Source organism: Vidua chalybeata, chromosome 1 (assembly GCF_026979565.1).
Source record: "Vidua chalybeata isolate OUT-0048 chromosome 1, bVidCha1 merged haplotype, whole genome shotgun sequence".
Classification (NCBI taxonomy): Eukaryota; Metazoa; Chordata; class Aves; order Passeriformes; family Viduidae; genus Vidua; species Vidua chalybeata.
Genome location: NC_071530.1, coordinates 4,443,502 through 4,460,118, shown reverse-complemented (window position 1 = coordinate 4,460,118; position 16,617 = coordinate 4,443,502). Strand labels below are relative to the sequence as shown.

The 16,617-nt window shown below is 40.3% G+C and overlaps 1 protein-coding gene across 3 annotated transcripts in view; it reads right to left on the bottom strand.

Moving 5' to 3' along the window:
* CTDSPL (CTD small phosphatase like) overlaps positions 1-16,617 on the bottom strand; it is an 80,393-nt gene that overhangs the window by 6,299 nt on the left and 57,477 nt on the right. For all 3 annotated transcript variants that reach the window (XM_053942384.1, XM_053942392.1, XM_053942399.1), the window contains 4 exons: positions 14,496-14,597; positions 9,539-9,595; positions 1,867-1,959; positions 67-252 (listed from right to left, as the gene is read on the bottom strand). In XM_053942384.1, coding sequence (XP_053798359.1) covers positions 67-252; positions 1,867-1,959; positions 9,539-9,595; positions 14,496-14,597 — 438 coding nt within the window. The remainder of the gene's footprint in view (positions 1-66; positions 253-1,866; positions 1,960-9,538; positions 9,596-14,495; positions 14,598-16,617) is intronic.

Genomic DNA, 16,617 nt, shown 5'->3' with positions numbered 1-16,617 from the left:
CTGAATCACAAAACCTGGGCAAGGGCCAGAGAGATGAAGTTACGCTCGAGTACTCGGAATACTTACTGCATTTTCAGGATGGAAGATGTAAGATGCAGGAGAATTATCTACTATAATAACTTTACTCAGCTCACGGCCCAGTCGACTCAGATCCTTCACATAATTCCCTCGGTGGAAAACACAGGATTCTCTAAAGAGCCTTGCCCTGAACACACCCCAGCGATCCAGTAAGTCAGCTACTGGGTCTGCATACTTAAAAATACAAGTCAGAAACATCAAGTTAGCAACGTGCAGATAAGGCTGATTCACAGAGCCAGACAAAGAAGGGACATGAAATAATTTCAGATAAAACACCCTTTTTCTCCATTTTCTTTCCTGCTCCTTGTTAATTAACTCAAATGCCTGCAAAACTGAAGTGATTAATAAAGAGATAAAGCAAAAGTAGGACAATCATCTTTCTAGAGAAGGGTAACTTGCACTCTAAATGTTTTCTTTGATTTATTGATTAGGTTTTATTCTCAGGGCCAACTTAGAGTTAACCCGAGAGGCTGATGGATCCAGAGATCTCACCTACCATTACCATAAAACCAGCCAATGCTAATAGAAAATCAATATGAAGCTTTTCCCCAGCTGATTTGTTTCCATGTGCCTCTGAAGATAAACTGCAGTGAACAAATCTGAGCCTGATGTGGCTCTGCCAATGATGCCCTTGGAGCAACTGGGTCAGCAAGACCCTTAAGATTACCAAATTGCATAATTAGGCCAAAAAAGATCAACCAAAGATGTTATTAATAAAAATACTCATGTACAATACCAGGGAAATTCTCATTTTATACATTAGATGATACTTTAAGTGAGGCATAGCTTAAAATCCAACAATTTATATAAGCTGCCCAAGAAGTAGTATCCAAATAAACTTGAACAAGATTAACCACATAGTTGAAAATGGTAGTTATATCTTATTATTGCACAACAGGAGTTATCATTTTCCTGTATTTTAAACCAAGAAAAAAAATTGATGTTGAAATCAATCATCTTTTGATTATGAAATAAGGCACATAATTTCAGTATGAAATTGGGCAGTATTTAGTATTTTTTCAACATGACTGAACAGTATGTGGTAAAGAGAATGCAGGGAAAAAGGCTTTATAGAAGATCAAGGTCCTGTCCCCTTCCACCCTCTCTACACTAGGCTGGAGCAAAAGCTTGCCATGCTAGAGCACTATTTAGGAATAACCAATGCCATTTTACAAACAAGACACCACAAATACAATACACTGAAGGAAGTGAAGAATTCCAGATCACTCTACTACTGTAACATCTATCACAAAAACTACCTATGAGCCACTAATGCTACTGCAGGACCAGAGGGCACAAAATATTCCTGGGGACGTTTCAAGCTTTCCAAAAAGGCCTCATTTTCTAACTCCAGTTTGAAATTGCACCTCAAGAGAGCAAGAACCTTGGTTCCACATTTCCAGTGAGTTTCTGAGTCACTGGTTGATGGTGCAGACAGGGTTTAATTCGGTGTTTTATTTCATGCCCAGCTTTAATGTGCTGCTTCACTGGCAAGCTATTTGTTCTAATTTCTCACTATAACCATGGTAACTTGTGAGCCTTTCATATTGGCATCATGAGCAATGCATGGAGGCTACATTATGAGACAAGCCCATATGTGATGGTGTTACCATGGAAACACTTACCCACACACTAGCAGACAAAGTACACACTGTCAGACAAAGAAGCAGAAAAGAAGGGGAAAAATTAAGATAGTACCAACTGTGGAAATAATTATCCATAGAAAACCCAACCAAAAGTCCACTGACCAGCACCATAAGGGTTAAAGAGATGAAGGGAGGAACAAACCTTGGCTAGACTGGCTGTGAAGAGTACACATTCAAAGAGCTCTCCCATCCTCTGAAGAAACTCGTCCACATGTGGTCGTTTCAATACATAAACCTGGAATGATAACGGCATTTAGGTCAGATGGTGCTCAAGGACAGAAACAAAAAAAAAACCAAAAAAACCAAAACCACTCCTGCAATCCCGGCACTTGAAACAAAAGTTAACAGGGAAGCAGTTCCAGTGAGATGCTGGGGAAAAAGAAAAGTGTGCAAGATAAAAGTAGAGATCCAATAATGAGAGATTGGCACGCACGGGCTGCCAAGCCCCTGCTGACTGTGGAACTGCAAACACTGAGCAGCATCAGGAGTGGTGCTCCTCAAAACATCTCATTAAAGGCAAAGGGACACAGGAGGGCTTCTCAAGAAGTGAGGATTCAGATCTCTCCACCAAGCCCTTTCTGGTGCTGGAAAGCTGAGGAGCTCCACTGAAGGAATAAATCTGATGAAGCCTCTCTGACAGCAGGAATTGCACAATAGGGACCTGGTTTTGTTCTCTGGCTGATTCTTTCATTTCTGAAATTCCAGGTGCTAAGTGCCACAGCTCACTACGGAGAATGATACAGCCCTCCAGGGATTTTTTTTTTTCACCAAAAATCTTCCCAGCAGCATGCAGAATGTCTAAAAATGCTGGGTTTGAAATCTGACAAAGCCTACAGCATCTTCTAAAGAGGACCTTGCCAAAAGGTGGCAAATTCCCAGGGTTTCTCTCCTCTTCAGCATCCTGCCTTCAGCAGTGCTCTGCTGCCTTGTAGCACTGCCTTGGCTGCCTGCTGTCAACAACCTGATTAGCAGAGTATTAAAACCTCCCTGCTTCTCCTTGCAGGGCACACAAGATGATTTTGTGCTCACAGAAGATACCAAACCAAGGAAAGTGCTGCTCAGAAAGCCTGGAAACAGCTCACAATATACTGGGAAGCTGAAGAGGGGAGTCTGCTTGAAAAATATTTATCTGTCTTGTTTGCAGTTAGATTAAAAGTTTGGGAGAAAACATTGGCAGCATTTTATCTTCTTTTGTTTGGCAAATAATCCCTAATACTGGAAATTTCAAGTGGAGAAATCTGGCATAGAGCTGAATTCAGGAAGAATTGCAAGACTGATGCTATTTCAGGAATTTCATTCTTTGATATGTAAAACTAGATTAATTGTATGTATTTTAGTAGATTCCTATTAATCAGAGGTAAAAAAAAAAAAAAAATCAAGGTACTCAGAGAAAAAGCCTGAAGGAGAAAAATATGGAAACAGCAGCTTGAACTCAAGTGTAACAATTAAAGCCTTCAGCAAAAGAAGAAAAAAAGAAACTGTGTAATTGAAATTGAAAACCTAAAGTTGAATGTAAAGTTTTTTTAAAAATACATATGATGGAGCTGTACCTTAATGACTAAAGCAGAAATGTTAATTTTCCCCTTTATGCAGCATACAGATCATACCATGAAGTCTTTATCTCTTCTAAGTTATTTCTATGAAATTTATCTAAACTATGTCTGACCCCATAAGCATTACATTCAAACTTTGATACAGATAACGATTTATAACCCAGATTTTTTTTTAAACAACCACAGCAGCACCTAACATATAAAATAATTGTGACATTTTATGGATTAAAGACAGTTAACAGATGTACTTCACCACCACTCTCTTTCCAGATAATTACAGCAATGTTTCCTGTATTTCACCAGGCATAAACCAAGTAATTTCCTCTCTCATAACAATGCAATTAATTTTTCATTTAATTCTTTCTACACAAAGTTGTGCTGTAATATTTCCTCTCCAAGAGTAGAATCTCCAAGATTCTACTTTTGAATTTTTTTTAAAGACAGCTGCAGTCCCTCTGCTTTTGGGTATCCTGAGTTTCCAACTTCCCAGATGTGAGAGGAAAGACAGCAGGAGCCAAGTTAATTATTAAGTTCTTGATTCTTTAGCCTTAATTTTATTCCTGCACTTATTTTTGAGGGCACAAAAGGGGCACCCCAGAGTCTTAACATCATTCTTGGAGAGTAAGTGCTGGAATTTAATATTAATTTCCCTTTAAAAGCCCAGTGCTTCCAGCCGCAGCAGAAGTCGTCTCCTCTTTGCTCTCCATCCCTATCTCTGCCCCTGTCAGTGAAGTATTTGCACTTGGAATGTAATTCCAAACTCCCTGCCAGGGATCTGAACTTTGCTGCTTGCAACACAACCCACCTCCTCCATCAGGAGCACTCAGTAAATCAACCCCAGAGCTCTGAGCCACAGCCTGGGCTGCACTGGCCAGCCTTGGCATTAAACACTCCTTTGGCTGTTTTTAGGGCTCCCAGTTCTGCCCCTAATTCAGGATTAGCTGTGAATACACAGCATTTTTAGCTGGATGGTCTCCCTTCTGCAGTTCAGGGCTCCTGATCCACCACAGAGCACTCACAGCCTCCTCTACTTGAGGTTTCTCCTGCTGCTTTGCCTTAAATCTTTCCCTACTGGGATCTGGCCAACAGATTTGCTTCTCATGTTAAATGCCTAATTAATAATAAATGCCATCTCTTAAGATGAAGTCTCACCAAATTTTTCCCTTAATTATTTCCCTCTGTAAAAAGCCCCAATTCCTTCAACCTTTTTTTTTTTTTTTTTGGCAGAACAAGGTATCTTAATACTCTGGACAGTTATTCTCTAGAGTTGGAAATTTTCTTTGAGAAGTCCTGCTTAGAGCAACTCCAAAATGTGCTGGTATCCTGGGCTACAAAATCTCTTTGGTTTACTTCACATAGAAAGCTTTCTTCAGCTGACAGTGCAGCTCTTTTCTCCTCTTCCTTCTCATTTGGAATTTTTTCCCCTTCACTTTGTTAGTGGCTGGACTTGAATCTCAATGCTGCATGGTTATTTGTGGCTTGGCTTTTTCCTCCATTGCCTGATGTCTTCAGTTCAAATCTCTAGACTAACTGGCTCCTGGCATTTTTCTGAGATTTATATACTGTCTTCAGGGCATTAAAAAATAAATTCCATTTTTTTTTGTATGCTCACTAATTTTTTCCTTATCACAGCAAGAATTTAGAGGAATATAGTATTTTTTATTATTATTATTTAAAATGAACCCTACTCAACGTTGTAAGCACAAATCAGGCACTAGGCATGTTTCCACAGGATTCTTACAGCTGCTAATGGCAGAACAAGCAATTATCTTTAATTGTTTTCAAGCATTTCATACTTCCACATGAATTTTCTATACCTCAAAGCAGCCTCAACCTACAGAGACTCAGTATTTGTGAAACCCAAAGACAAACCCAGCTCATTTTCAACCAATTTAACAGGACACAGAGAACTGCCTTTCAAAACCAGCTTTACAATGAGGAAATCTGCAAGCAATGACCAAAAAACCTGCCCATGACACCTCCAGCTCCTGTAATCTCCTGTTTCATGTCTCTTCTGAGCAGTGAGCAGAAAATCCCATGTGTCCCTTGTGGTCCTGGGTCACACAGTTGTGGCCCTGTCCCAGTGCAAGTAACCAAGAATAGGCCAGTTAGAATGGATACAGCCTATCCTGGATTACTTGAACCAGGCCACAGCCTCCTGCAAGAAAATCCATGAATTCTGTGCTTTACAGGAAGGAAATTTATGATTCAAACAGCCTTTCCCCACATCAGCAAAAAAAGAAAAAAAAAAAATTGCATATTATGTGCAAAGTATATATGCCAAATGTTCCTTCAGCTTTCAACAATTAAAAATAAACAATTAATTGAATTAACTCCCCCCAAACCCCAAACAAACACTTAAAAATTAGCTTCACACAATAAACAAATTGTGTTTAAAAATAGAATTCAAAATAACACCAAATCAAACTCTTCCTAGCTGCCCTCTTTACTCTTGGACACCAAAAGCAAGGCACAAAGCCACTGGAATTCAATTTTGATGAAACATGAAGGACAAGCATTCCCTAAAAACCTTCATCCATTGCAGATTAAAGCTGTATTTGATGCAGTTTGTGGTCTGGGGGCTGTGGTCACTCTGCTCTTGGTCAGTGGAACAGAGTTAAATCCAAATCCAGAGAGGATGTGTTCCTGCAGAGTTAAATCAAGGTGCCCAACAGGTGGAACATCTCCAGCCACCACCACCACTTCCATCCCCAGCGAGCCTCCTCTCAGCTCCAACACACTCCACTGGGTTTCCCATTGTCATCTGGCACAGCAGGACCAGCTCTGATCTCCTTTCACCCAGACAACCAGAGTGGAGGGAGAGGAGTGGCCAGAAGGGTCAGCCTGCACCAGAGCCCCCCTTTTGTACCTGGACCATCACTCCCAGCACAAAGCAGAGTGCCCTGGTGGCCAAAAGGCCAATGGCTCCTGGCCTGGATCAGGAGTGGTGTGGCCAGCAGGAGCAGGGAGGTCATTCTGCCCCTGAAATCAGCACAGGTGAGGGCACACCTCGAGTGCCATGCCCAGCTCTGGCCCCTCGGTTTGGGAAGGACGTTGGGACGCTCGAGCGCGTCCAGAGGAGGCAACGAGGCTGGAGAGGGGCTGGGAACACAAACCCTGTGAGGAATGGCTGAGGGAGCTGGGGGTGCTCAGCCTGGAGAAAAGGAGACTCAGGGCTGACCTCAGCACTCTCCACAGCTCCTGAAAGGTGGCTGTGCTCAGCTGGGCTTGGGCTCTTTCTCCAGGAACTGACAGAACCAGAGGACACAGTCTCAAGCTGCACCAAGGGAAATTCAGGTTGGATATCAGGAAAAAGTTTTTTACAGAAAGGTGATAAAGTTCTGGAATGGCTGCCCGGGGAGGTGGTGCAGTCCCCATCCCTGGGTGTGTTTAACAAAGCCTGGATGTGGCACTGGGTGCCAGGGTTGAGTTGAGGTGTTGGGGCTGGGTTGGACTCGATGATTTTGAAGGTCTCTTCCAACCTGGTCATTCAGTGAAAGCATGAGATTGCCCCTGGAACTTCAGCTGCCCCAGGATGGGCAGCTCTGCAGGCATCCAGAGACTCACAGCAGAAAGAAAGGGAGGTTCCTTCACACTTGATATATTTCCTTCTTAAAATAAAATGACAAATCCTTTCAAAAGATGAAGTAATTTAGGCTGGAGAAAGACAGATGGGAAAGGGAGAAGGGATGTTAAGAAAAGCTGGTTTTTAATCTAGGGAAGCTCGTTTACCCAAGCACCCTTTAAGATGATAAATTGTCCTCCCTATAAAAAACCCCAAGAGCCTTTCTGACCTTTGGATTATAAATTATATAAGGGAAAGCAAATTCCCCAAACTAAAGACATCATAAGTCAATCTCAAAACTCTTGCAGGAGTACAGCAATTCCATTTGCCACAACTTGTATTTTTTGGTGTATGAGATCTGAACAATCTCATACAATTCCAAGTTTCTATAGGAATGGACATCTCTGAAATGGTTTCTCAGTTTGCTTCCACTGGGGGTCTGCCTAAGGCAGAGGTCAAGGACAATAAAAATCTGCCAAGTTCCTGCCTGATAAGGTACCAGGCCCACTGGTAAAACAGGGATATGCACTATGGACAGTGTGGTTCCACAATATTTCCCATCTCCTGGGATATTTTGCACAGCTGGAAAGATTTCTCAATGTCAGTGATTAATCTTGGAGTTTATAAACTGCTTAAGAAAATGGACACACATTATACAGAAGACAAATCCTGATAAATGACAGAAATTGCTCAGATCAGTTCATTTATGCTCTAAGTGACTACAGAATTACAGGTTTGAAGTGGGAACAGGTTGTCAGAGCTCTACAGGCTGCGTTAATGCACATCACACTCAGCCAGAACATCCATTTTTGCCCTTTATCACAGTGCAAAACAAAAAAAAAAAGATTCCTGAATGTCAGCAATATTACCAGAGGTATTACACACACAGGCTTTGCCTATTCTGTGTGCAAGAATTATTATCATTATTATTTCAAGAATTCCTTACAATTACCTTCATTTTTACCATCCAAACGCGCCTGAGGTATTTACCTATTTTAGAGGTTAAGAACTTGAAATACAAAGAGTGAAGCAATTTCCTTGAAAATTGTGCAGGGGCTTTCCAGCAAAGCACAGAGACCAATTGCATCTGACCATCTCTGTCAAAGGAGAAGGAGATGCATAAATCCACTCCCTTTGGAGCCAGTTGTGGGTTTTTGTTTGTTTGGAGGTTTTTTTTTTTGTTACTATTTTCTCTTTTACCTCACATGGAGTCATCTCCAAGTGCCAAACTGCATCATTTTTGGTGAAGAATCTCAGGGTTTGCAGCAGGGAATAGAAAACAACAGGCTTTTGACTATGAAGTCCAAGCCTTTTATTGGGATTCGTTTCCAAATGTAAATATGTCACCCTGACAAGCTAAGTGATAACAACTCTAAGCCATTCAAAAATTCACTTTCAAAAGCATTCTGTGAAGTTTTTGGAGAGAGAATTTGTCTGTTCCACAGCACCAAACACAGCTAAAGCTCACATCAAATCAGGACTGAAAATCAAAAATTTCCAAAACATCACTTAAATGTTGTAAGCATCAGCTCTGGTGAACATTACAGGTGGAAGTAACCCAGATATTGATTTTTTCTACATAAAACAGGCACAGTGCAAAAACTGTCAAAACAACTATTACTTTAAAGCAAGTTTCAGTCCACTGACTGATACTCAGTAATCATTTTAAGAGTGACAATTATATGGAGAGCTTCCATCAAAGGAAATCAGAAAAAATTATGAACTATCTTCATAACCCACCAATTAGTACAAGATTAAAATATACAAACCTCTTTGTTCAAGTAAAAATAATCCATAAAGATAATGCATAAACAACATTTCAGAATTTAAAGTACTTAAAATTTCTGTTAAACCACGTGGAGGGAAGGTTTGCTAACTGTAACACCCAACAGAAGATGTTTCAAACAATTTACAGAGTTCATGTATCAGAAAGGCACAACTTGACATTAACCTGTTTAATTCATCTCCAGCAAGAACTTCAATGTCTGCCTGAAGAGGGAAAGTAACAGCACTGTAATTTATTTTATTCAACCCTTCAGAAATGATCACTGATTAAAGACACCAATCCAAGATACTTGGAGGGGACTGATTTTCAAATTATGGGCATTTTGCATTTACTTAAAACCATTTCTTAGAGCCTTAAGTGAAGTTCTTAAAGAGTAAGACATAGAAATTAGTCTCCTCATGATTTTGTCCAGACCTTTCAAATATGCTGAAGTATATAATAACTCCTATTAGAGGAACTTGAATTACTTACAGGAATAAAGGGGGACAGAAATTGAACATAGATTGCCACAAAAATGGAATAAATGCCTATTCTTCCTTTGTACTTTTATAAAATATAAATGACCTTTACCATATGAGCTACCAACATATATTAAAGCCAACCTATGTCCTATTTATGCTGGAGGGAATGAAAAATGCAGTGTTCAAGCAGCTTTCTCTGGGCCCAGCAATGTTTGAAACCCCATCCTTACATCATTTCCTGTTTGAAAATGCTTTAAAATTGACAAAGAGTTGAGTATTGACGTCCTGAGAGAGAGACTCCACCTGAGCACACAGGGATGCCTGTCTGCATTCCAGAATACACAACTTCCATGCTTTGCAAGAGAAATTATTGGATATAAAGCAGCAAATGGAGGAAGAGAACATTCTGGGACTCAGGACACAATGCTGAAGGAAGAAACAGCACTTACCTGATGTATGGTTCCATCAATTTCAACAGGAACGATGAAATCAGCATTGCTAATTGGCTAGAAAGAATGACAAGGAAATAATCAGCATTAAAAATAAGATGGTTAGATGGAAAATTTCAGGGGCATAAAAGGGAAGAGTACCAGCTTCTGAGGAACAAGTTAATAATCATTATTGACTACACATATCCACTCTGTGTGTGCTCTTACACAAGTCAGAAGCTCACAGTTGTAATTCCAGATGCTGCACTTCCATTTTCTCTCCTATTTTTAAGCTTCATAAAATCTAGCACGCTTCACTGCTTGAATAACCCCCACTACCACTGAGTGTGCTTATCAGGAAAACATCTCTTTGGATAAACTCTTCCATCCAGTCTTTATGGATAAATGACCATCAAGAAAATCAGCTGTGTACTGCACACATTCTCCTTGAGGTCATCAATTGGTGACTAAATTAAAAATAAAGACAGTGGCAAAAGTAATACCTAATGGTCATATTTGAATCAGCAGCTGCAACAAGACTAAAGGATTCTAAACATGCCAATACCAATCAACCTAATCACATAAAATTGCATTTTAATTCCAAAGGGAAGAGCAGGCACACTCTGCCCAAGTCCTTGAATCTGTTTTTCCAGCCTGTCGAACACAACTTAATTCTCAAGACCTACTATGAAAACTGCTGGTCAAGTAAAATTGCCTTGGAAAGCAGCAAAGTGGCCTTGTAGACAGTTCAGGAGTTCATAATCTAATCTTGGCTAGACAGCAGGGGTAGCTGGGATCAGGCTGCTGCCAATGTTTACTGGTTCATGTGGACACCACACTTAGGTACAGCTCATGCACTGAGTCCATTCTAAAAAAAACAGCCATGTAAACATGCCTGGAGCTCATTCCATCACCTGCAGCCTGGAAATGGCTGAGACAGAGCTGCCCAACACAGTTTTAACATGACTGATTAACAGCCAGTATCCTGCATGGATACTGCCCAGTCTGGAACTGGTGTTAGCAAGCTAAGGCTGGAAAGCATCTTCACTCAGCTCTGTGGGATTTGTACAGATGGTCCCACCTGCTCTTCTGGATCAGTCATCAGGCTGATCTCAGGAACCACCAAGAAGATGCCCCTGGAGTATCTGTGGGACTGGAAACAGACTTTAAACTCATTCAGGGGGGCAAAGGTGTGCCAAGAAAGCAGAGAAGTAGCTGAGGTAAAGTGACTTAAGAAGCAGATCACGAACTGGGGAGTCTAAACAGGTGCTCTGTGAAAAAATGGTGGGAAAAGAGGATCCTGCAGTATTAACCTGCCAGCAGCACTTTGATCCCACTCCCTGGATAAACCAGATTCTAATTCCCCTGTCAGGCAACCCCCTGCCAGGAGAGCAAAATGACCACAAAGAATTTATGTGGAGGGAAACACCCTTTCTCAGGAGAAAAGAAACAAAGAAGATGGTTTGATCTGACACCTGCAAGTGCTGGGTCTGAGGGCACAGGAGAGGCTACGTGGAATCCTCTCATCCTGACCAGCCAGGACTGGCAACAGATGTCTTGCTGACCCCTGTGCTGATGTGATCTGAATAATTCCTCAAATACACACAGATCAATCTATATTTTTCTTATCTAACACTGAGCAGTTTCCCCTTTCTGCTCTGGAAAAAGACAGAGGGGAGGCTCCCATCTGTTCCCTGCATGAAGCCCCTCAGATAGAGAAGATACCGTGCAGCTCTAACAGCCACAGAGCAGCTAAAAAAAAGTTCTGATGCTTCACCTTAAAAAGAAACCCAAATGAATTGTCAAGAAGCCTCAGCCACCAGTTTTCCAGTGGCTGCCAGCTCCCTGCAGACTCTGAAGAGGCTTGCACACACGTGAAGGATTTATATATGCATGACTCCCTTCAGCAAGAGAAACACTCTGCAGCAGCAGCAGAAAAAGAATAGGTCACTGCAAGCTGCTGAGGTTTTGAAATCCACTGATAAAACTACAGCTTTTACAGAATTTAATCCCAACAGGAGCAACATCAACCAGATGCCAGAGAAAACCACATTCAGTGTGAGCAACTTTGGTTTTTTCTAACAAATAAAACTCAGCCTCAGACTTTGTCAAGCTATCCCCAATTTGCTTCTCCCACTTATACTTCAGGTATTATCTTGCTTTCTTGTTGGCACTGGTGATAAGGAAAGGAGCACAGACTGGAGTTCTGTGCTCCTCAGGGAGGGAAAAGAGGAGAAAAGTCTGCAGCAATTTGCTGGGTAAAGGTTTGTGGGCACATGAAGCACGTCTGTGCCTCCAGTGGGAAGCACAGAGACAGAGCCTGGAAGAAGGCAATGCATTTCCACTGAAAATCTTCAGCTCACCTAGAACCTTTTCTATGAAAAAAACTCAAACTTTCAGCATTTTAAATGTTCTAAAGGTGTTTCATTGCCAGTTTTAAATAGGACTACATTCCAGGCTTGCATGTGGTGTAATACATTTTATACAAAACCGTGTTTACATCTCCTTGATTTAATAATTTATTATTTTTTTGCTTCTATTATTGTTTTATGATGGGAATGATAACTATCCTGTCTATCCATTCCTTTTTTACTCTTGCCAAACAACCCCAAACTTTATTCCTTTAATATGCACCTAACATGAAAGACCAGTACCTGCTTAAAGCTTCACAAATATGCAGGGGCATAAAAAGATGAGAATTACCCTCCCTCAGATGTTGCTGCTTTCATAAAGAGCACTTTAAATATTCTGCCTCTCTGGTTGGTGTCAAAAAAACATGTAATCTGCATTTGAAATATGGAGCCTGTTTCGTAACAGAATTACAAATTCTAAAATATCAGGTGTTTTAAATAAAGCCTTTTGTGCTAAAACGCTCAAATTTATGTATGCTTTTCCAGCTTTTAAGTGGGGACCTACCTGGTTAGAGCATGTTTTAAAGGAAGAAAAATCCCCAAAATACCCCCAAACCCCTACAAAATAAAAAAACTACAAAAGTAACTTGGCTATCCAGGCAGAGCAGGGTGCACCCAGGTGTTCAAACCCCTGCTCTGCTGGAATGCATAATTATTTTTGATGACAATTAATGGTCTTAATTCAGCTGAAGAATTTCCCTTCATGAAACAAAACCCAAAGAGCACCACTGGACAGTGCCAGTCACTGAACAACTAAATTAATTTTCTTCAGCACTTGGTTTTCTCTTACACACCCCCAATCAAAAGGTTTCATATTGAAGTAACACCATTGTCACACTGAGACTCAAATTCTGCAGAAACTCCAACATCTGCCCAACCCTACTGACCTCACACAAAAAAGGACCAGTTTTCTTTCCCTCACACAAAACATTATTCAGTGCTCATCATCAAGCAGAAAAATCCTTTGGTTTTTCTTAAATATCTACTCAACATCATTTAAATACCCATTAAATATCATTTGAATGTGGGAGGATTAAAAGGAGCCCTCTAAGAAACTCTGCAAATCTCAGTCCTACAAGAGAGATTTGCAACTGTGTCAACCATTAAGCATGCATTTCTTTAAAATGGTTTAAAAAAATAACTAATAACCACCTAAACTGAATCTCATCTTGTTTCAAAACCAGAAAAAAAAAATCACAGTACAAAATTACCCACAGCACTCAGAAAGCAATCTTGTATTTTTACTTTTCAGGTAACAATAAGCCTCACGTTTCAATTTTATTATACACAATTAGACTTTTAAATTCAGCTTTCCCTTCTTGTTTTTGACTCTTGTTTAAATAGGAAGGCATGGCTCCTCCCTTCCCACTCCAGCTGTGGATTTTATCTCCCTGAAAAATTCTCCAGAGCAAGCTCAGTCTGGCTACAGAAGACAAATATATGGCACTGAGGCCTGGAGGGTCCTGTACACCACCAGAAATTATTCTCTACCATCAGGCACAGCAAAGACAGAGGAAAAAATTCTTCATTTCAGTCTGAGGCACAGGAATATTTGTTCTAATATTCCCATATAAGGTTTTCTTTAAGTCAATAAAGAGAGGCTGCTGCCAAATTCTAACCACAACGTGAATGACAAGTTTGCATTTTAAATACTGGCAACGAACAAGCCAAGGATTAAAAAGTGGAGTTGATGCTTCCAGTGAAAAATGGAGTGCAAGCACCTAGAAGACTGTAAGGGTGGTTAATCTGGTTTGGGAGCAGTAAGGTAACATTATTAATTCTTAAAAATTCTCCAATCAATGTATAAAACCAGCAGATGCTTTAGCAGTATTAGATGTACTAATCAGAAATGCTATCAGTACCCTAAGCCAATTTAGACTCTTTGTATTTCTGAAGTCTCCTGATTTCAGCCCTACTTAAACAACAGAAAAAACACCAGTACCTTCATTATTCAGCACATGCTGAACTCTGAAGGGTTACAGAAGCTGCTTCTTGAAGATGACTGACTCACCATCAACAACTAAATGGTATTTGCTTCCCTGCTCTGAAAATGAAATACCTAAAAACCACCACTGTGATCAGGACAGAAGCCTGACCTGGAAAAAAACATCCTCCAGCAAGAGAGAAGAGCCCAAAATTTTTGGTGCCCAAAATCTCCTGGTTTAAGGTACATCTAAGCCAACATAAAGCTCTGCTGATTCTCCATTCTCCTACACTATGGCATCATTTAAACTGCAAAAACAAAACCCTATTTTCAAAGCAACAAATTTTGCACCTGTCCAAAACACTGGTCTCTTTGGTGGAATATTTAAAGCCATTAAATCAATACCTATTCCAGGCCTTGTTGCAGTCAGGGTGATCTTCCCAAAAAAATAAAATAAATTTAAAAAAGCAATCTGTGTTGTTACTCCCCTGAGAGCTAAATTAGGATGAATAATCATAGGAGAGGCAATGAGGACTCCCAGGCAGAGGATGTAAGAGGAGTTCAAGTGTTAAGAGGCTTAACAGTTCCTGCAGCATTCACTGACAGATTCAAGCTGCAAGAGAACCCTTTTGAATTTACTTACCTTAAATGAACTGTGCACTAAAGTTTCATCTAAATCAATGACCACACACTTCTTCCCATAGTCTGATGCTGTCAGTTCTGGCAGGAGGTATTTAGCTGGTGGCTATACATAAAAAGAAAAGAGGAAGACAACAAAAAAAAAGTAAAACCTCTATGGAAGGGGCACCCTTCTGTCAACATTACTACTATTCTAGTAATTACTGGGAGCTGGAATACATGACTTGAAATCCGGTGATTTTCTGGGCTCATCCCAAGTTCATGTATGGATATTAATGGCTCATGCAATTCCAATACCCATACAGACTTTTCTTTTTTAAATTAGAGACTTGTTTAGAATGACCTCCAAAGTACTGGAAATTAAAATGATAAAACATCACCACTATCTAAAAAAAAAAAAAAAATCATAAACCCAGGATATTTGATACAACATCATTTTCCAGTGGCTCTTTTCCCAATGCCTGGTTTTGGTTGCTGTTGTTATCCTATTTCCAGTCAATGCCATTTGCAGCCATACCAGGCTGATGGACATTTACACAAATCATTATTTCTGTTTGCCATGAGAAATGCTGAAACTGAGGAATCCACCCTGATGGAAGACAGCATTGCTAATTTTATCTTCCAGGACATGTCTTCACTCTTGTTTTTACCACTTAGGAGGGTGGTGATCAACTTCCATGTGAATTATGCTCCCAGTCAAGGTATTAAAACTGCAGTGAAGAACCTAAACTGGGTTCTTCTACAGCACACTGCCCTTACTAAAAATGGCACCAATCCCATGAACTGACAATTTTTCTGAAAGCAATGCAGTCAGTCTCATATTTTTTGGATCATTTCCCACTTCAACACCCCAGTTTGCAATAGAAACACATTGCTTTAGATTTTGGTACTGGATACTTTCTGAAATCACAGAAATGGGAGAGAATGCTTCCATTTGGAGCTGAAACACTGCTGCCACTTGTTTTGTTTTTTTTTGGTTTTTTTTTTTTTTTTTTTTTTTTTGAAAGAAAAGGATTAGCTTTATAGAAAAGCATCAGTAGGGAGAAGCTTAAGACAGAGAGGAAATTAAATGAATTGGATACACAACTCTAACTCCATTCTTTTCCTATTTTTTTATCTGTCCACTGTCGCTCTGGTAAGGATTCATCACTTATCATGGGTTTGTTCTTTTCAGTGGCCCTTTGCAGAGGTGCTGGCAGAGATCTGAGGCCACCCCTGTGCAGGCAGGGGTGACACAGGTGAGGCAGGGACACCCTCCAGCAGCCAGGACAGATCATCAACCACTGCCTGAATTCAAGTGTCACCTTGACAGATGCTGGCCAGTGATGCCTAAAAAACTCTTAAATGAAGCACCTAACAAATCAGATTCTGGACTTAAATTAAGTGGTTTTAGCTAAAGCAGGAGTTCTTGGGGAATTTTTAGGAGCATTCACTGAAATTGATTAAGTTCCTTACAATTAACATTGACAACAGTTCCCTCAGCCACCAAACTGGAAGCTGCCCTGCCTACAAACCACTTGTCTCAGTGCATTTCCTCTCAGCACACATCTGACAAGGACCTTCAAATGAAAACAGCTTCTGCCTCCTGCCTGCAAAGGCTCCACAAATCACAGCCACCCAACCAGGCTGGAATTTATACAACACCCTGGCTAGGTTATGGACAGACCCACAGCTGCTTCAGTTCCACCTCTGCTTGTTGGCAGCTAAGACCAGACCTAAAGAATTGTTGTTTCTCCCTCCTATTCAAAGCCTAAAAGGTATTTAGCACCCCACCTCAGTTTTTCATATTAAGAAGGATCCAAACTTGCAACCTAAATAAGGTAAAAGCTTACTGAAAGAAAAATCCAACCCATTTAAAACCAGCAATCTTCAGAACCCATGTTCCAGTGCTTCTTGTCTTTGAAGATGAAAAAAGTAGGAACATCCCAAGAAACCTTAAACATACTTCTTTAAAAAAAATAATAGTTCAGCTTATCATTGTACTCAAAACTCTTATTTCCTTTGAGTTTTTGACTACATTAATCTGCACAGGCAGTTCAAGGCCAGAAATTCCTTCTGCTATGTGAATTCCTTATCAAACTGAAAATATCTGTATCTCTGGAAAATATATGGAACTATATATTCTT